At 37.5% G+C, this 22,793-nt stretch overlaps 1 protein-coding gene across 1 annotated transcript; it reads left to right on the top strand.

Moving 5' to 3' along the window:
* The first annotated feature begins 1,397 nt into the window (after positions 1–1,397).
* Positions 1,398–6,680, top strand: LOC142231164 (uncharacterized). Its single transcript, XM_075301782.1, has 3 exons — positions 1,398–2,192; positions 2,436–2,490; positions 2,659–6,680. Exons 1-3 carry the CDS (start codon positions 1,398–1,400, stop codon positions 6,678–6,680), a joined length of 4,872 nt encoding a protein of 1,623 aa, XP_075157897.1.
* The last annotated feature ends 16,113 nt before the right edge of the window (positions 6,681–22,793 follow it).

The raw sequence follows: 22,793 nt of genomic DNA, 5'->3' as shown, positions 1-22,793 counted from the left end.
TGTTTTCCCCTTGTCGCATATTAGCGGCATATTTCTCCTCTCTGACGGTAGAAACCATCACACATATAAATATATTTGTTTTGTTCCAAATTCCATATTGTTTCTTTATTTGTTTCAATAGGAACGAAATATCAGCAAAGTTCAACGACCTTTCCAGCTGACTGCCTACTTTCTTTTCGTATACTTTCTATTGAAAGTCTTCTGCATCCCAACACACTTTTTCCAAACCTGTTGATTTTGACATCAACATTTTTAGTTTGGATTGATTTTTTATTTTTTATCTATACATTCAATGTAAATAAATTTACGAAAAATATCTAGTTGCGGTGTGGGTTGAGAATTTTAATCTATGAACGGAGATATATATTTTTTTTCAAGTGAATCCTACATTGAAGTGGTTTTTAATTTGTCGGGACTTTTTAATCGGTTCAGTGTGAATTTCGTTGAAACTGCATCTTTATGAAATCAGTGTTTACCTGACACTGTCGTACTATGTTTGATTGGTCCAGATATTTTTAATGATTTTCTTCCGTCTTTAGAGAAATTCTTTTGTATATTTTTGGCGATTACGTTCGGTTGTATTTTTATTTTTTTTTTAATTGACCGGAAGATTTCCGCTTTTATATATATACTATTTACTACATAAAGTATATAAAAAATATACTTTATATACATTTCTTTAGAGGAATTCTTTTGTATATTTTTGGCGATTACGTTCGGTTGTATTTTTATTTTTTTTTAATTGACCGGAAGATTTCCGCTTTTATATATATACTATTTACTACATAAAGTATATAAAAAATATACTTTATATACATTTCTTTAGAGGAATTCTTTTGTATATTTTTGGCGATTACGTTCGGTTGTATTTTTATTTTTTTTAATTGACCGGAAGATTTCCGCTTTTCTATATATACTATTTACTACATAAAGTATATAAAAAATATACTTTATATACATTTCTTTAGAGGAATTCTTTTGTATACTTTTGGCGATTACGTTCGGTTATGTGGGCATTGATTTCTTCTCATTGACCGGAAAACTTCTACTTTATGCGAAGTATACTATTTATTATATACAGTATATAAAAAATATACTTTATAAATTTCTACTCGATACAATTTCCTTCGAGCTAAGGACAGCATTTACCATACTACTGGTATCCTGTCGATTAGTTGATACAAAAGAGAGTCTCACTAGTAGAAAGCTGCTTGGAAAACTTAAATCTGTATCATTTTTGATCCGTTTATTTTCGAGATTTTCGAAAGGGACATATATATTAGTTTACCTCTAGTTTCTCCTCACGATTACGATTTTGGGAACTTCTCTTGGTAAGGGATTTATCCTTAGGTCTCGGGTCCCATTTTTACCCCACGACTTGTCTTTGTTCATTCAACATGTCACTGGATCGATTCATTCGGGTTGCCGATAACCTTGTGGTCTTCGAGGCAAGTTTGAATGGAAAGGACTTTCCTATGTCTTCTGTCCACTCACTCGAAGTGCACAAGGAGGAACTCACCTCTATATGGGAAAGGCTTAAATATGCTTATGAGCTGTGTTTGGCTGATATTGAAGAGGAGAAACAGGCTAATGAGGGCGAAGATAACGCCAAGGGAGATTCGAAGGATGATTCTGGGGAATGCTCGGAACGCGACACTGTGAGGCATAAATACACCAGCGCTTACGTCACTTATTGCCGCTGCAATACGCGACTACGGGAGCTTATAGATGAACTCTCCGCTTCTACTACTCCAGTCCCAAAATCGGACGCCTTGCCTAGTTTCGGATTCAAGCTACCTCCATGCGAGATACCCATATTCAGTGGGGACTACTCGCTTTGGCCCACCTTTCGAGATATATTTAATGCAGTGTGCATGAAGAATCCGAGGCTTAGCTCAGTGGAAAAACTTTTCCACTTGAGACAGAAAACAAAAGGAGAAGCTCATGACATAGTGAGCAAAGTTCCCTTGACAGATGACAATTTTCACGTAGCCTGGACAAATCTTTGTTCCCGTTACGAAAACAGGAGGGTCTTAATAAACATTCAGCTTAAGAAGTTGTTCAGTCTTTCCCCCATTCCAAATGAAACACCAGCGGCTCTCAAAACATTGCAAAGAGATATCAACTCTTGCATCAGCTTGTTAAAGCTGTATGAGGTAAATGTCGAGACTTGGGATGCCATATTTGTGTTCGTATGTTCCAATTGCCTCCCAAATTTAACTCTCACATCATGGGAGCAGACCCTTTCAAATAAATCAACCATTCCTAGGTGGACTAATTTGGACGCTTTCCTGACGGACAGACACAGAACGCTTGAGTCCGTGTCCGAAATCAGGAAAACAGCAAATGTTAATGCTTCTACTCTCAAACCGGACCAAAAGAATATACACAGGCCTATGACTAAAAAAGGTTCGAGTAACATTTGCGCTTTCCAGACAAAGGTTACTGAGCCTAAGTGTCACTTATGCCCGAAAGAGGCCCATACTATCCGTAAATGTCCGAAATTTTTACAGATGTCACCCACTCAGAGATAAACTGAGATAAAGAAAAGCAACCTATGCATAAATTGCTTTTCGAGAGTCCACTCAGCTAGAAATTGCACAAGCAAGTTTTCTTGCTTTAAGTGTAAGAAAAAGCACAACACACTTCTTCATAAAGAGGAGACCAGTACGAATACTTTATCCACACCGAATTCAGGGCAGGACCAGACGGCGAATACCTCTACATCTGCATCTATATCGTATTCCTCACAGTCCACGAATTCTCCAGGTAGCAATGTTCTGTCCTGTTTTTCATCCCAATGTAGAGGTGTCCTGCTGGGTACAGCTCTTGTTAATATAATTCATAATGGAATTGCCTACAAGGCGAGAGCTTTAGTTGATTCGGGGTCTGAAGGCACATTCATAGCAGAGAAGCTTTTTAATTTAATCAAACTTCCATCTAAACGTACCAATGCAAATATTTCAGGCCTGAACAATACGCTATCTGCGTCAGTTCAAAAGGAATGCAACATTACTTTGCGTTCTACTATTAGTAATGGCGCAGAAGTTTCTACAACGGCTTTGGTAGTACCGCACCTTTCGGGAAGCCTACCATCAAAGGCTATAGATCCCGATTCCCTTCCGACGCTTCCAGATATACCACTGGCCGATCCACACTTCTTCAAGAGTTCCAAAATCGATATACTCATCGGTGCAGACATCCTTCCTCTTATTATGTTGTCTGGTATCCAGAATCACGTCTGTGGCACATTGTTGGCCCAAGAGACAATATTTGGATGGATCCTTATGGGACCCATCCAATCCGATATCAAGTCATCTACTGTTGTTTCCTATTTCAACGAAATCTCTTTAGACAAAGAGATTTCTCGTTTTTGGGAGGTGGAGGAACTTCCAAGAAAAAGGCTCTTATCCCCAGAGGACGAATTTTGTGAGGAATTATACCTCCGAACAACAAAACGTGACGAGAATGGCCGTTATATAGTTTCTCTCCCATTTAGGGAGAACTTTCCAAATATAGTCAATCTTGGGGAATCCAGAAATAACTCCTTGGCCCAATTCTATAGGAATGAAGCTCGTCTGCTTCGAACTCCAGCATTGAAGTCAGAATATGACAATGTCCTTGAGGAATACCTCCTATTAAATCATATGCGTAGGGTTTCAATACCCAATTCCTCAGTTTCAAACGGGTCATTATATTATCTCCCACATCACGCTGTGATTAAGCCTGAGAGCACGACTACAAAAGTAAGAGTCGTGTTTAACGCCTCCTCGGCCACATCCAACGGTACAAGTCTTAATGACGTTTTGTACACTGGGCCTGTACTTCAAAACGATTTGACAGTAGTGATTTTGAAATGGAGGTTCTACCAGTTTGTATTTAATGGTGACATTTCAAAGATGTATCGACAAATTTTGGTAGATCCTGACCATTCCCGATTTCAGAAAATCCTTTTCCGGAAAGACCCTAATTTGCCCATCCAGGATTACGAGTTGAAAACGGTGACATTTGGTATAAATTGCGCTCCATATTTGGCGATACGGACGCTTTTACGATTGGCTGACGATGTACAATCGGTATATCCTTTGGCGAGCGATATTCTACGGAAGTCCATGTATGTGGACGATGCGTTAGTGGGAGCGCATTCAATTGCTGAGACAATTGAGGCGCGAAATCAATTGGTGCGGGCTCTGGGTTCAGCAGGTTTCCAAATGCGGAAATGGACTTCGAACTCCAAAGAAGTCATAGCTGACATTCCATCTGAAGATCTGTTGTGCGACGATTTTTTACGATTTAATGACCGCAGCACAGCGAAAACATTAGGCATTCGTTGGAATGCGATGTCTGATTGCTTTTACTTCTCTACACAACCATTCCCAGAGACGAATTCATTTTCCAAAAGAGAGGTTTTATCTCAAATTTCGAAACTTTTTGACCCAGCTGGTTGGTTATCGCCGTGTATTATAATTGCGAAAATAATAATGCAGAAAATTTGGATAGAGAAGACAGAGTGGGACGAGGTCATTCCTCCTGCAATTCTTTCTCAATGGAAATTATTTCGTGAGAAATATATGGCAATCAATTCGCTAAGAATTCCTCGATGGTTTCAGTATGTTCCTAATTGTAATATTCAATTTCATGGCTTTTGTGACGCCTCTGAGAAGGCATACGCCGGAGTTCTTTACGTCCGCATCGAGACTGACAGAGGTATTTCGACAACTCTCGTTTCATCCAAAACTAGGGTGGCGCCAATAAAAACTCTTTCCATTCCTCGTTTGGAATTATGTGGTGCTACCTTATTAGCAGAAATGATAGATAGCATAATTCCACAACTGGGCATTGCGTGTTATTCTGTATATTGTTGGACAGATTCAACAATAGTACTGTCGTGGTTATCTAAACCCCCATGTTTTTGGGCCACATTCGTGGCTAATAGAGTATCGAAAATTGTAGAGATTACCAACCCCTGCAATTGGGGACATGTCAGCTCCGAATGCAACCCTGCAGATTTGGCGAGTAGGGGTGTTTATCCTATTGATCTCTTAGATACTAATCTATGGTGGCAGGGGCCAATCTGGCTTAGAGCCCCCATGAATTCATGGCCCATTACTACGGACTATTCGTCGGAGGACCTACAAATAGAACGTAAATCTATAAAAGTCAACTTCGCCTTTTTCGAAAAATTCGAAGATATCCTTAATAGGTTTTCTTCATTCTCCAGGGCACTGAGAGTAATTGCGTATATATATAGATTCTACTATAGTACACATCCGAAGTATCGCTCTAATTTCCGCACTAGTTCAACCGTTTTATCATCTTCCGAAATTTCCATGGCACAAACTAAATTAATTACGACTAGTCAAAAGGCATACTTTCCTAACGAATACTCGTCCTTATCCTTGAAGAGACCAATCCTTAAGTCCAGTCCTTTATTGAACCTCAATCCATTTTGTGATTCCGAAGGGGTATTGCGAATTTGTGGGAGGTTGGCCGCATCCCCATCTTTAACTTACAATGAAAGACATCCGGTTATATTACCTTACAATTGCCAGTTCTCCCGTCTTTTAGTCCGTTTCATACATGAAATTTCGCTTCACGGTGGTAACCAATTAGTCCTTAGACTGATTAGAGTTCAGTTCTGGATACCAAAGGTGAAGAATTTAATAAAATCCACAATAAACAAGTGCAAACCATGTATTTTATATAAACGTAGATGTCAGTCTCAACTTATGGCTGCTCTCCCTCCTGAAAGAGCAGACTTCTCACGTCCATTTTCACATACTGGCCTTGATTTCGCAGGGCCATTTGACATAAAGAACTATGCGGGCAGAGGATGCATCATAACCAAAGGTTATGTGTGTGTATTCGTTTGCTTCGCAACAAAAGCGATACACCTCGAAGCGACGTCAGATCTTTCCACTTCGTCCTTTTTAGCAGCATTTGATAGATTCATATCACGTCGAGGGTGCCCTTTGCATATCCATTCAGATAACGGCACCACGTTTGTGGGTGCCTCAAAAATACTGGCTCGAGAGTTCATCCAATCTTCCAAAAATGCTGTAACTTCTGGTTTTGCGCACCAAAATATATCCTGGCATTTTATTCCGCCTGGGGCACCCCATATGGGGGGCCTCTGGGAAGCTGGAGTAAAAAGCTTCAAACTACATTTCCGAAAAGTTGCAGGAAACTCAAAATATACTTTCGAAGAGTTTCAGACATTGCTATCCAGAATCGAAGCTTGCCTCAACTCTCGTCCTCTGTCGCCTATGTCTCAAGAGCCTTCCGATTTTAATGCACTTACTCCGGGACACTTCCTCATAGGTTCTCCAGTTTTAGCTCCAATCGAACCCAATATTCGGGAAGCCCCTATGTCATTGGTTAATCGATGGCAAAGGGTTAAAGCGATTCATCAGCATTTCTGCACTCGTTGGAAAGATGAGTATCTAAAAGAGCTCCATAAACGAAATAAATGGAAAAGACCAACTGATAATTTAAAGGAAGATATGTTAGTGGTAGTGAGAGAGGAAAATACTCCTCCCAATTCGTGGCGTCTTGGTAGGGTATCAAAGATATATGAGGGCACCGACAGAAGGGTACGGGTCGCCGATATTAAAACTGAAAGAGGAGTAATCACAAGACCAATTGTAAAATTGGTTATCCTACCTACCGAAAGTGATTAGCTGTCTTGCATTTTCAACTTCTCGGAAATTTATACTACACCTACGTCCAATCCTGTACTAAATTAATCAATTTTATAGTTAACCATGCCCAATAAAAGAGAAAAGAAGACAAATGCTCGCAAAATGAATGAGAGAAAGTTATTCACTTGTCGGATATGCAGATTGCCACATGGCCTACGCCGATGCCCACGGTTTAAGGACCTAAATATCAATCAACGAGCGCGAATAGTTAAAAAGTATGGGTACTGTGTGAATTGTCTAGCGCACACTCATTCCGAAGGTGCATGTTTTACCAGAACCGGGTGTAGGATTTGTCATAAGAAGCATCACACCCTTCTCCACTCTCATCCCCGAACTCGGTCTAAAACCCCCACACAAAACTCCAATAGCCCTAGGCCCTCAACATCTAGAGCAGCCTTTAAAGCAAAAAATGAAGATAATAAAAAACCACCTTCAAAATCCCCCTCTTTAAAATCGACACCAGCAGAAAGTACTTCTCTATCTGCCATCCTAAAACAAGATGCAATCACATTACTGCCAACTATTCTTGTTAAAATTCTTACAAAGAAAGGAAAAAGAGTTGTTCGATGCCTGTTGGATACAGGGGCTCGGGCAAGCTGCATATCTTCAAAGGCTGTTGATAATCTCAATCTCACTACCCTCCAGCTTGATGACGAAACTATTTGCCCATTAACTTTGATGTCCGTCCATGATGAAAATGTCCAAATCCAATCAATCCTCAAAATGAACAACCGAATATCCATGTCCAGCCCAAGCGAGCCTATACCTGAGTCCTTGAAGGATAAATTTCATAATATTGTTTTGGCTGATAATGAATTCTTTAAACCAAGTCCAGTCGATATAATCTTTGGTGTCGACCTCTACGCGAAAATCATCAGTGAAGGAATCCTTTGTCGTCCTGGGCTCCCAACCGCTCAAAACACTGTTTTTGGGTGGGCTATATACGGTCTCTTTTCTAAATAAATTAATAACGCACAGAAACAAACACAATACGAAGAAAGAAGAAATTAATAATCCGCACTCTCTGTAAAGTACAAAGAACTCAAATGTAAACTAACATAAATTGAACTTCATTATATTTAGTATAAATTAGATATATTTGCTGAATTTACATTTTGAATTCCTAGAACGTAAGACAGATTTCCTTTTTACATTAACTTGAATTTAAAACTATAAACTTGAACTATCTCACAATTTTTCAACACCTGAAATATTTACATAGAATTCCATTATAGAAATAAGTAGTGATTGGAAGTAAAGGGCGATGTACGATTGTCATTTCGGCTTCATTGCAGCGGCGCTGCAAGGCGGGCGGCATTGTTTATGTCAAACAGTACAAAACTATGTCAGTTAAACATTTTCAATAATTGCCCAAAATTTGAATCCCCAAAATTTAATACCAAAATCTCAATAAAAACCAAGTTTAATGACAAATATTAGTTATCGTCGCTCGTACTAAATAATTATCGAATTTTGACAGTTGTACTGAAATCGTTACTTCCGATATAAGAGTTTTTTTATGCGCTAATTGTTCATCAACCACCGCTGCGGTAAGACTAACAGCTCAAGAAAAATAAATCATAAATTATCCAAAAAATCCTAATTCGTTTCTTGGTTTCTGTTTCATTTTTCCCCCATTTGGTTGTCTGGAGTGATCAATTCTACAATAATATTTTGTTATTGCGATATTGTGGCAACTTGTGGCTCATGTGATGTCTCATTTCTTCTCCAAGTAGACTGCTACCTAAATCCATTCCATCAGTTCAACATATATATCGACCGATAAATCATAAATTCACTTTTGCGAAGTTGTCTAAAATTGTTTCAGATTTAAAAGTTTCCCATATTTTTATACCCTCCACCATAGGATGGGGGTATCTTAACTTTGTCATTCCGTTTATAACACATCGAAATATTGTTCTACGACCCCATAAAGTATATAAATATATTCTGGGTCGTGGTGAAATTCTGAGTCGATCTGAGCATGTCCGTCCGTCTGTTGAAATCGCGCTAACTTCCGAACGAAACAAGCTATCGACTTCAAACTTGGCACAATTAGTTGTTATTGATGTAGGTCGGATGGTATTGCAAATGGGCCATATCGGACCACTTTAACGTATAACCCCCATATAAACGGACCCCCCAGATTTGGCTTGCGGAGCCTATAAGGGTAGCATATTTCATCCGATTCGGCTGAAATTTGGTATATGCTGTAAGTATATGGTCTCTAACAACCACGCAAAAATTGGTCCATATCGGTCCATAATTATATATAGTCCCCATATAAACCGATCTCCAGATTTGACCTCGGGAGCCTCTTAGAGGAGCAAAATTCATCCGATCCGGCTGAAATTTGGTACATGGTGTTAGTATATGGTCTCTAATAACCATGCAAAAATTGGACCATATCGGTCCATAATTATATATAGCCCCCATATAAACCGATCCCCAGATTTGGTTTGCGGATCCTCTAAGAGAAGCAAATTTCATCCGATTCGGCTGAAATTTGGTACGTGATGTTATATTGTCTCTAACAACCATGCACAAATTGGTCCATATCGGTCCATAATTATATATAGCCCTCATATAAACCGTTCCCCAGATTTGATCTCCGGAGCCTCTTGGAGGAGCAAACTTCATCCGATCCGGTTGAAATTTGCAACGTGGTGTTAGTATATGGCCGCTAATAACCATGCCAAAATTGGTCCATATCGGTCTATAGTTATATTTAGTCGATCCCCAATCACACAAAAATTGGTCCATATCGGACCACTCGAGCCAAAAATAATCTACCAAAATTTTATTTCTACATAAAGATTTTGTCAAAATTTTATTTCTATAGAAAATTGTGTCAAAATTTTATTTCTATCGAAAATTTTGTCAAAATGTTATTTCTATAAAAATAAAATTTTGTTAAAATTTTATTTCTATAGAAAATGTTGTCCAAATTTTACTTCTATAGAAAACGTTGTCAAAATTTTATTTTGTCAAAATTTTAATTCTATAGAGAATGTTGTCACAATTTTAATTCTATTGAAAATTTTGTCAAAATTTTATTTCTATTGAAAATTTTGTCAAAATTTTATTTCTATAGAAAATTTTGTCAAAATTTTATTTCTATAGATAATTTTGGTAAAATGTTATTTCTATAGAAAATTTTGTCAAAATTTTAATTCTATAGAGAATATTGTCAAAATTTTAATTCTGTTGAAAATTTTGTCAAAATGTTATTTCTATAGAAAAATTTGTCAACATTTTATTTCTATAGAAAATTTTGTCAAAATTTTATTTCTATAGATAATTTTGACAAAATGTTATTTCTATAGAAAATTTTGTCAAAATTTTAATTCTATAGAGAATATTGTCAACATTTTAATTCTGTTGAAAATTTTTCAAAATGTTATTTCTATAGAAAATTTTGTCAAAATTTTAATTCTATAGAGAATATTGTCAAAATTTTAATTCTGTTGAAAATTTTGTCAAAATGTTATTTCTATAGAAAATTTTGTCAAAATGTTATTTCTATAGAAAATTTTGTCAAAATTTTAGTTCTATAGAAAATTTTGTTAAAATTTTATTTCTATAGAATATTTTGTCAAACTTATTTATATACGTATATAATCGTCCTTTTTTTAGTTTAATATATAGCACGTATGGACTATGTGGTATATAACATATTACGGTGTTGGGAAGTTTTAAGATACCTTGCCATCGGCAAGTGTTACCGCAACCCAAGTAATTCGATTGTGGATGACAGTCTTTCGTATAAGTTTCTACGCAATCCATGGTGGAGGGTACATAAGCTTCGGCCTGGCCGAACTTACGGCCGTATATACTTGTTTTGTACTAACACTGTGTTCCACCCCAGGACATTAGCCGATTTACATTTTAAGTCTATAGATTTTGTAGAAGTCTAACAAAATCTCTTTGTTCAGATCGAGTCAGATATATGTGTATGTATTTGTGACAAATCTTTATATATAGGACCCAGCCCATTTGTGGAATTTGATATGCTATGGAAAATGTGGATCTACAAACTGGTGCAGGGTATAATATAGTCGGCCCCGCCTGACTTTAGACTTTCCTTACTTAATTTGGATTACAAATAGGCGTGCCAGATATGGTGTGTATCGGTCTATGTTCCGGTATAGCCCCCATATAGACCGATCTACCGATTTGACTTCGTGGTGTTTTTGTAGAAACCGCAATTTTTACCCGATTTACCTGAAAATTTATATCTAAGGGTATTTTAGGACCTCAAACAGGTGTGCCGAATATAGTATATATCGGACCTTGTTTCGGTATAGCCCCATATAGACCTATTTTCCGATATGACTTCTTGAGTTTCTACAATACACAATTTTTATCCAATTTTCCAGAAAAATGATATATAACAGGTTGGCTGATAAGTCCCCGGCCTAACAAAGAAAAACACATTTTTTGTCAAAATTCGTTTTTATTATTCAACATAGTTCCCTTCAAGAGCGATGCAACGATTATAACGACCTTCCAATTTTTTGATACCATTTTGGTAGTACTCCTTCGGTTTTGCCTCAAAATAGGCCTCAGTTTCGGCGATCACCTCTTCATTGCAGCCAAATTTTTTCCATGCGAGCATCCTTTTGAGGTCTGAGAACAAGAAAAAGTCGTTGGTGGCCAGATCTGGAGAATACGGTGGGTGGGGAAGCAATTCGTGGCCCAATTCATGAATTTTTGCCATCGTTCTCTGGCACGGTGCGTTGTCTTGGTGGAACAACACTTCTTTCTTCTTCATATGTGGCCGTTTTGCCGCGATTTCGACCTTCAAACGCTCCAATAACGCCATATGATAGTCACTGTTGATGTTTTTTCCCTTCTCAACATAATCGATAAAAATTATTCCATGCGCATCCCAAAAAACAGAGGCCATTACTTTGCCAGCGGACTTTTGAGTCTTTCCACGCTTTGGAGACGGTTCACCGGTCGCTGTCCACTCAGCCGACTGCCGATTGGACTCAGGAGTGTAGTGATGGAGCCATGTTTCATCCATTGTCACATATCGACGGAAACCTCTGGTGTATTACGAGTTAACGGCTGCAAACACCGCTCAGAATCATCAACACGTTGTTGTTTTTGGTCAAATGTGAGCTCGCGCGGCACCCATTTTGCACAGAGCTTCCGCATATCCAAATATTGATGAATGATATGACCAACACGTTCCTTTGATATCTTTAAGGCCTCTGCTATCTCGATCAACTTCATTTTACGGTCATTCAAAATCATTTTGTGGATTTTGTTGATGTTTTCGTCGGTAACCACCTCTTTCGGGCGTCCACTGAGTTCACCGTCCTCCGTGCTCATTTCACCACGCTTGAATTTTACATACCAATCAATTACTGTTGATTTACCTGGGGCAGAGTCCGGAAACTCATAATCAAGCCAAGTTTTTGTTTCCACCGTATTTTTTCCCTTCAGAAAACAGTATTTTATCAAAACACGAAATTCATTTTTTCCACTTTTTTCACAATAACAAAAGTTGGTTCACAAAAGACGCTCTATCTCACAAACTAATTGACTTACAGACGTCAAATTTTGACACGAATCATTTGAAGGTTGGTAATATATTAAAATAATATGCATTTAATACTAGCGACGCAATCTATGTGTCAGACCGGGTACTTATCAGCCAACCTGTTAGAAATATGTTAGGATCAGAAATAGGTCTGCTGAATAGGGTGTGTAAATTTAAATGTATTTAAAGACCACAAACATCTGGGTCGAGTTTTGTTCTTATCGATCCATTTTTGTAGTATAGCCTCCATATAGACCGATTACCCGATTTTACCTCTTGGCCTTCTGAGATTGCAGTCTTTACCTGATTTGCTTGAAATTGGAATTCTAGACGTATTTTAGGACCGCAAAGACCTGTGTCGAATTTAGTTTTTATCGGTACAGTTTTTGGTAAAGTCTATATACTCGTATATACCGATCTCCCGCGCGCTGGTCATCCAAAGTGTTCAAAATTAGAGCTAAAATTCCCAGATTTTACTTCTCGCACTTTTTCGAATAATGGGAGTAAAAATTCACAGAATTTAAATTTCGAATCAAGGCGTTGAAATTGGAATTCTTGAGGTATTTTAGGACCGAAAAGACATGTTTCGAATTTAGTTTTTATCGGTACAGTTTTTGGTAAAGTCTGCATACTCGTATAGACCTATATCCCGCGCGCTGGTCATCCAAAGTGTTTAAAATTAGAGCTAAAATTCCCAGATTTTACTTCTCGTACTTTTTCGAATAATGGGAGTAAAAATTCACAGAATTTAAATTTCGAATCAAGGCGTTATTTCATTTGAATCTGATGATGTCTACATATGTAGATAACATATTTAAATTTAGCTTTGGGAAGCATATCATTTGAATCGAACTTCTTGAGGTTGAATGTTTCTTAAAATCCACCTGAAATTCTACATATTATCAAGTAACCCGCAACTACGAGGGGATTTCAGAGGAAACTACAATACTAGATTGGTGGTAGTGGGTTCCGAGGTTCACACCGGCCCAACTTTGGACTGCATATGCCTGTTTAGATTTAAATAAACCGATTATTGTTCTGATCCAATGACGTCGGATCTCATTGTAATTTTTCGATTTGATCTAATGTCCATTTCAAATGCAATTTAACTTCATATTTTAACTTCATATTTATGATGATAAATTTATTAGAACTATTTTTTGTCCGGAAAGAGATTAAACTTTTCGATTGTTATGTACTTTGGGAAACTTTGAAGCATATTGAATGGTTCAACATGTAGAAAAGTTGCTATCACAATATTCACAACGTTGATGGTGAATAAATCACCAAATCTCTCTTAGGTATTAAAGCAAGAGTCTGTCTTCGTATAGAATTTGTGAAATTTCTTATTTCGTCATTGGGAATACTTCATGGAATGATTTTGGGAAGTTTTAAGGATAATTCTGAAAATAGCTTGGAGATTAAAAAAAAATCAAAAAAAAAAAACTATCGACATGATTTGCAAGTCTTAAGCAAAAACCAATATTTGACACAAAATACATGTAGTTGTAAAAATAATTTACTCGGTCATTTGGGAGGATATTAAGCAATTTGCTTTTTCGATAACGTTTCTATAAAATTAAATTCACTTATATGTTACTGAAAAGAGGATATATTTAGAAAATTCTATTAATGTTTTATGTCATTTAAGCTGATACATTAGGAAAAAATAAAATATTTGGAAAATGGGTATCAACAAGGTTGTATTTTCTTGTATTATTTTCTGAAAAGGACAAACTTTTATCTCTAAATTATTGAGGTAGACGGAGTAAAACTTTGGTCCCTGTGGTCATATGAGTGAAGGTTAGGTTAGGTTAAAGTGGCAGCCCGATTAAGTTTCAGGCTCACCTGGACTATTCAGTCCATTGTGATACCACATTTAACTAAAAGTACCTATTACATATGGACACTTCTAGTTTTAACCACTGAACCTTCTCTGTTAATATATTTTGTTGAACCAACCAGATTGTTCCAAAAATATTAACAGACTGCTTATGTTAACGTCCTCCAGGTCCGCCAGTAATCTAAAGGTATATGCCCCTAAAGAAAGAAAAACTCAAAAGTCCGCTGGCAAAGTAATGGCCTTTGTTTTTTGGGATGCGCATGGAATAATTTTTATGGAATATTTTGGAGCGTTTGAAGATCGAAATCGCGGCAAAACGGCCCCATATGAAGAAGAAACAAGTATATACGGCCGTAAGTTCGGCCAGGCCGAATCTTATGTACCCTCCACCATGGATTGCGTAGGAACTTCTACTAAAGGCTGTCATCCACAATCGAATTACTTGGGTTGCGATAACACTTGCCGATGGCAAGGTATCGTAAAACTTTTTAACACTGTCTTCTAAATTGTAAGTTAGTCCATAAGGGGTATATATTAAACAAAAAAAAAAGCCGATTAAATACGTATATAATTCAGTTTGACAAAATTTTCTATAGAAATAAAATTTTGACAAAATTTTCTATAGAAATAAAAACTTGACAAAATTTTCTATAGAAATAAAATGTTGACAAAATTTTCTATGGAAGTAAAATGTTGACAAAATTTTCTATAGCTATAAAATTTTGACAAAATTTTCTATAGAAATAAAATGTTGACAAAAATTTCTATAGAAATAAAATGTTGACAAAATGTTCTATAGAAATAAAATGTTGACAAAATTGTCTATAGAAATAAAATGTTGACAAAATTTTCTACAGAAATAAATTTTTTACAAAATTTTCTATAGAAATAAAATTTTGACAAAATTTTCTATGGAAATAAAATGTTGACAAACATTGCTATAGAAATAAACTTTTTACAAAACTTTCTATAGAAATGAAATTTTGACAAAACTTTTTATAGTAATAAAATTTGACAATTTTTACATGGCAGTTAGAGGCCATATACTAACGAAATGTACCAAATTTCAACCGCATCGGATGACTTTTGCTCCTCCAAGAGGCTCCGGAGGTCAAATCTGGGGATCGGTTTATATGGGAGCTATATATAATTATGGACCGATATGGACCAATTTTTGCATGGTTGTTAGAGACCATATACTAACACCACGTACTAAATTTCAATTGGATCGGATGAATTTTGCTCATCCAAGAGGCTCCAGAGTTCAAATCTGGGGATCGGTTTATATGGGAGCTATATATATTTATGGACCGATATGGACCAATTTTTGCATGGTTGTTAGAGACCGTATACTAACATCAGGTACCAAATTTCAACCGGATCGGATGAATTTTGCCCCTCCAAGAGGCTCCGGAGGTCGAATCTGGGGATCGGTTTATATGGGGGCTATATATAATTATGGACCGATATGGACCAATTTTTGCATGGTTGTTAGAGACCGAATACTTAGACCACGTACCAAATTTCAACCGGATCGGATGAATTTTGCTGCTCCGGAAGGCTCCGCAAGCCAAATTTGGGGATCGGTTTATATGGGGGCTATACGTAAACGTGGGCCGATATGGCCCATTTTCAATACCATCCGACCTACATCAATAATAACTACTTGTGCCAAGTTTCAAGTCGATAGCTAGTTTCGTTCGGAAGTTAGCGTGATTTCCACAGACGGACGGACAGCCGGACAGACGGACGGACATGCTTAGATCGACTCAGAATTTCACCACGACCCAGAATATATATACTTTATGGGGTCTTAGAGCAATATTTCGATGTGTTACAAACGGAATGACAAAGTTAATATACCCCCATCCTATGGTGGAGGGTATAAAAAGTGTTGCTCCACCAAGACAACGCTCCGTGTCATTGAGATCGATGGCAAAAATTCATGAATTGGGCTTCGAATTGCTTCTCCAGATCTGGCCCCCAGCGACTTTTTCTTGTTCTCAGATCCCAAAAGGATGCTCGCAGCGAAAAAATTTGGCTGCAATGAAGAGGTGATCGCCGACACTGAAGCCTACTTTGAGGCGAAACCGAAGGAGTAACACCAAAATGGTAGTTTTAACCACTGAACCTTCTCTGTTAATTTCTTTCGTTGAACCAACCAGATTGTTCCACAAATATTAACAGACTGCTTATGTTAACGTCCTCGAGGTCCGCCAGTAATCTAGGTTAGGTTAGGTTAAAGTGGCAGCCCGATTAAGATTCAGGCTCACTTAGACTATTCAGTCCATTGTGATACCACATTAACTAAAAGTACCTATTACATATGGGCACTTCTAGTTTTAACCGTTGAACCTTCTCGATTATTTTCTTCTGTTGAACCAACCGGATTGTTCCAAAAACATTAGCAGACTGCTTCAGTTAACGTTTTCCAGGTCCGCTAGTAATCTGAAGCTATATGCCCCTAAAATTTGCTTACGCCTTACACAAAATGCAGGACACTCACACAAGAGGTGTTTTATTGATTCCTTTTCCTCCGCATCATGACAGCTCATACAATAGTCATTATACTTCGCACCAATAGTTTTTGCAAAATCGCCTATCAGGCAGCGACCCGTTATAGCAGATATCAGGAGTGATATGTGACGTCTTGAGAACACTAGCATATCTAGTGTGCGATTTACGTTTAAATGGGGCCATATTTGCTTGGTGTCGTTACAACCCTCGCAATTCTCCCATCGAACATCTGCCATCATGACAGCCTTCTCACGCAGTAAGAGCTTGCAGGTAGCCAGAGGCATACCAACAGATTCTAGTTCCCTTGGAATATGTAAGGTAGTTCCTAGCCTTGCTAACTCAATTGCTTCGCAGTTCCCCGATATGTTCCTATGGCCAGGCACCCATATTAGGTGAATATTGTACTGCTCAGCCATCTCGTTGAGAGATTTGCGGCTGTCGATGGCCGTTTTCGAGTTAAGGAACACAGAGTCCAAGGATTTTATTGCAGGTCAACTGTCTGAGTATATATTAATGACAATATTTATTGGAACATTACTTCTCAGCCAATTCGCCACCTCTCTTATTGCTAATATTTCAGCCTGAAAAACACTACAGTGATTAGGTAATCTTTTCGCTATTCGAATTTCCAGATCTTTAGAATATACTCCGCAACCCACTTGTCCATCCAATTTGGAGCCATCAGTGTAGATATGTATATATTGTTTATTCCCCGTGGATGTATGAATGTATATATTGTTTATTCCCCGTGAGCACCACGCCTCACTGTTTCAAACTTTTTGTCGAAAAGTGGTCTCGCCATTGTGCAATCATCTACGTTAGGCACATCTGGTATTATTTTGATGACCGAACTCTGACCGTATATTTTTTCCGACCACAGCGATAGCTCGCGAAACCGCACAGCCGTTGTTGCAGCTGACTGTTTGACCAAAATGTCTAAAGGCAATAGATGCAGCATGACATTAAGGGAATCTGTTCCTGTCTTACTGAATGCGCCTGAGATACACAAGCACGCCATCCGCTGAACTTTATCTAAACCGGTCGGTTGCTAAAGTGCCGGCCACCAGACTACAACACCATAAATCATTATAGGTCTAACCACTGCCGTGTATAGCCAATGCACAAATTTCGGTTTTCGTCCCCATTTTTTTCCTATTGCCTTTTTGTACGAGTACAAAGCTACCGTGGCTTTCCTCGCCCTTTCTTCAATATTAAGCCTAAAGTTCAGATTCCTGTCCAGAATAACGCCAAGGTATTTTACACACTCACCAAAGGGAATTTCAATATCCCTTAAGGATATGGGCTTAACCGTGGGAGTTTTGCGATCTTTGCAGTACATGACTAATTCTGTCTTGGCAGGATTTACTCCAAGACTATTCTCTTTCGCCCATTTCTCAGTCATTCGGAGGGCTCTTTGTATAATATCTCTGATTGTGGATGGGCATTTTCCCCTGACTGCTAGAGCCACATTGTCTGCGAATGCCACAACTTTTATCCTTTCTTTTTCTAGGGAAACCAGAAGGTTGCCCAGCAAAAAAGAGCTTCCAAAAAAGTAGTTTGGATCCCCAATCTGTGATCCGGAAGTAGTGCAAACTTGGATCATCTCCAATGAATTTTACATGGGCTTGTCATAGGACGGAAGTACTCCCTTTTTGGGTCCTTTGCATTGCTTTAGAAGTTGTGCCCTGGAAGTTAATGTGAATGAAGAAATTTAAAAAGTGAAAAAAAAATTTTTTTCAACCAATTTCACTTTTTTTTATCCATATGTTTTATTACACAATTATTTTCCTATTATCTAATTTTTACTTTTTGGCTCCGACCAGGGGTTGAACCTGGGTTTGCTGGCACCATAACAGAACGCCTTAGCACGCTCAGCCACAAACGCCATTGAACATAAAGCGTCGAAAGGACAATTCAAATGTTTGTGATATGATCGTAATACGACACCAAGTAATAACATTCTAATTGCTTCTCGAGATGTTCTTTATTAGTATGAACGAAAAAATAAGAAACGCAGGTTCAAATCTCACTAGCGGCAAGTTTTTTTTATCAAATATTTTTCTAAAAAATTATTTTTTTATGTAATGCATCGTTTTTTATTTTTTATTTTCGGCATATATTTTCGTATATATGTATTTTTTCCATTAAAAATCAACAAAAAAATTAAAAATGCTCGTAATTTGCAAAACCTTATCAAAAGAACTTCCATGGAAGAGAAAAAGTCAAACGGCACAGGTTCAAATCCCAGCGGGGAGGAAATTTATATTTTTTTTTACTTTTTTTATTAATTTCTATTTTTTAGTTTTTTTATTAGTTTTCTATTTTTTTGTAAAATTTAATTGTACCAAATTTGCACTTAAAATAGCCTGATTGCGTTCTTTCTAATACTTGACCACAACGACTGCATCGGAAGTAGAAAAAAATCATTGGGGGATCCCAAGATGCGCTTTATAAGAAATGTTTGTGCACTTGTCCAAAAGGACTGCATCAGAAGTGGAAAAAAATTATTGGGGGATCCCACGATGCGCTTTAGAAGAAAGGTTTGTGGACTTGTCCAAAAGGACTGCGTCGGAAGTTGAAAAAACTCGATGGGAGATTCTGGGCTGGGCTTTAAAAGAAATGTTTGTGGAACAACTTCCAATTTTTTTTTTTGCTGGGTTGTTTATAGCAACATTCCAAAGAAGAGGAGGGGAGTGCCTCTGTTCACATACCTTTGTCTGAATGCTTGTCCTAGTGTGGCTGAAATACGTCTCCTCTTTAGCAGTTCGTCTAGCAGCCTAAGTATACCTGGATCAACATTCAGAGTTGCCAGTCCATTTAATATCGAGCTCGGATGGACGTTATTGAATGCCCCCTGGATGTCTAGTAACGCCACGATTGTGTATCCATTGACAGATAGTGAGCTTTCAATAAAACTGACTAGTTCATGCAATGCGGTCTCAGTAGACCTGCCCTTCGAGTACACATGCTGTCGTTTCGAGAACAAACTTGAATCGACGCTAGTTCTAAGATAAATATCTATCATCCTCTCCAGAGTCTTAAGTAGGAATGAGGATAAGCTAATTGGTCGGAAATCCTTCGCACTCGAGTGAGAGGCGAAGGATTTCCGAGGAGGAGTTCTAAGATAAATATCTATCATCCTCTCCAGAGTCTTAAGTAGAAATCAGGATAAGCTGATTGGTCGGAAATCCTTCGCACTCGAGTGAGAGGCTTTTCCTGCTTTCTGTACACTGAAACAAATATTGTCGTGAGGTCAAAGATTTCATGTCTTTAAAATACGAATACAAATTTTGCTTAGCATAGAAGACGCATTTCTCTAAAATAGTTATTTTCCTTGTCCAAAAGTCGATAAACTTTTCAATGAAGTCGTATTGTCCTTATAATTAAGTGATTTGACTTAAAAATGGGTATCTTAACATGAAAGAAAAAATTTAAGGTCAACTTGACTTTAATACTTCAGAAAAATTCTTTAAATTTAATGAAATTGTCTTTAAATTTGTTGTCTTTTTGCATCTTGACTACAAAGCAAAAAATCGTTCAAATATAGGACATGTTTTTCAAAACTTTATTTTAAAGAAGTTTTTTACTTCAAACATAGCATAATTTCTACTGGAAGTCGAGTCCTAATTTGGAAAATAAAGTTGCCGTTAACTCGTTTTTAAAGGACTTTGATAGCATATGAAAAAAAAAGCTGAGAAAGCGAAAAATTAAAATTTGCTTCCAAGAAGCAAGTACACAAAACCTAAATTTAAAAGAGAATTGTGTCTTAAAAGTATCCTTACTTGTATTCTCCGCTTCTTTGGCTCGGAATCAATACCAAATTTTTTAAAGTAAAGACAAAATCTTTGAAAATGAGTATGCTTTTTTTTCCGGTGTATGAAAACGACTTTTGTTTCCCTTCACTTTTCTGGTATATATGCTAAGTTTATAACAGATTGGCTGATAAATCCCCTGTCTGACACATAGATGGCGTCGCTAGTATTAAATGCATATTATTTTTATATAGTACCAACCTTCAAATGATTCGTGTCAAAATTTGACGTCTGTAAGTCAATTAGTTTGTGAGATAGAGCGTCTTTTGTGAAGCAACTTTTGTTATTGTGAAAAAAATGGAAAAAAAGGAATTTCGTATTTTGATAAAATACTGTTTTCTGAAGGGAAAAAATAGGGTGGATGCAAAAACTTGGCTTGATAATGAGTTTCCGGACTCTGCCCCAGGGAAATCAACAATAATTGATTGGTATGCAAAATTCAAGCGTGGTGAAATGAGCACGGAGGACGGTGAACGCAGTGGATGCCCGAAAGAGGTGGTTACCGACGAAAACATAAAAAAAATCCACAAAATGATTTTGAATGACCGTAAAATGAAGTTGATCGATATAGCAGAGGCCTTAAAGATATCAAAGGAACGTGTTGGTCATACACGCAAAAAAATAATTCTTTCCTCCCAAACGAAATTTTAGACAAACAAAGTTCGTTTCTCATTTGCTTTTCGCTGTAAGGAAGTGTATTTGGAAGAAAAGTATATACTTTTTGTGATAAACGTTTATTCTTTTCCAGGATGTAAAAACAATTTCATAAAGACTAGCTCAAAAAAAAAACATTATTTTCTTGCTAATTGCATTGTCCCTCACATCTTTCTCACAACCATGAGGATTTTTAGTTCTTAACACCTTTTCCTGTAATACCAACAATGTAGAAGAAATTATACGATTTTATAAATTTTTAAAATTTTTTTTACCTTTCGCCTGGACGGAGAATCGATCCGCTGACCATGCACATTGTAAGGCAACACACTAACCACTGAGCTATGTACCTGTTATGGTCATCAATAGATAAATATCCATATAAGTTATATTTATATAGCATAGCTTGCGGCGCCCACGAACCGAATAAACAAAGTTTATTTAACAGAAACAAACAGTTAGTTTGGCACCGTGGAGCCGTGGTAGCTACGTCCGACTCTCATGCCAAGGGTCGTGGGTTCGATCCCTGCTTCGGCCAAAGTTTTTTTTTGCTTTTGTTTTTTTTTTTACATATATTCCAGATATATTCGGAAGATTCCGAAAAAATGTTCAACATTACATTGTACTATATTAAATTTTGAACTGTAAAATGTGTCTTATTAAAGACCTAAAGTCAGAAAAGAACAGTGTTTGATATAAACGAAATGGACTGTGATGTTATTTCAAAAATAACTTTTTTTATTGAAAAAATAAAAATTTTGTAACAAACGAATTTTTTTGGTGATAAAAGTTTAAAATTTTCGAAGCAATTCAAAAAACTCTAACAAAAGAAAAACGTTTTCGGTACACGTTTTCCAAACGTTTTTTTTCTTTGCGTGTATCATTCATCAATATTTGGATATGCGGAAGCTCTGTGCAAAATGGGTGCCGCGCGAGCTCCAATTTGACCAAAAACAACAACGTGTTGATGATTCTGAGCGGTGTTTGCAGCTGTTAACTAGTAATAAACCGGTGTTTTTCCGTCGATATGTGACAATGGATGAAACATGGCTCCATACGAGCCACTGTGGTGCAATGGTTAGCATGCCCGCCTTGCATACACAAGGTCGTGGGTTCGATTCCTGCTTCGACCGAACACCAAAAAGTTTTGCAGCGGAGGATAATCCCACCTCAGTAATGCTGGTGACATTTCTGAGGGTTTCAAAGCTTCTCTAAGTGGTTTCGCTGCAATGTGGAACGCCGTTCGGACTCGGCTATAGAAAGGAGGTCCCTTGTCATTGAGCTTAACATGAAATCGGGCAGCACTCAGCGATAAGAGAGAAATTCACCAATGTGGTATCACAATGGACTGAATAGTCTAAGTGAGCCTGATACATCGGGCTGCCAACTAACCTAACTTAACCTATGGCTCCATCACTACACTCCTGAGTCCAATCGACAGTCGGCTGTGTGAAAGACTCAAAAGTCCGCTGGCAAAGTAACGGCCTCTGTTTTTTGGGATGCGCATGGAATAATTTTTATCGATTATCTTGAGAAGGGAAACACCATCAACAGTGACTATTATATGGCGTTATTGGAGCGTTTGAAGGTCGAAATCGCGGCAAAACGGCCCCATATGTAGAAGAAAAAAGTGTTTTTCCACCAAGACAACGCACCGTGTCACAAGTCATTGAGAACGATGGCAAAAATTCATGAATTGGGCTTCGAATTGATTC

Source organism: Haematobia irritans, chromosome 3, assembly GCF_050003625.1.
Source record: "Haematobia irritans isolate KBUSLIRL chromosome 3, ASM5000362v1, whole genome shotgun sequence".
Lineage (NCBI taxonomy): Eukaryota > Metazoa > Arthropoda > Insecta > Diptera > Muscidae > Haematobia > Haematobia irritans.
Note: the sequence above shows the minus strand (reverse complement) of the source record. Positions and strands in the feature narration are given on the sequence as shown.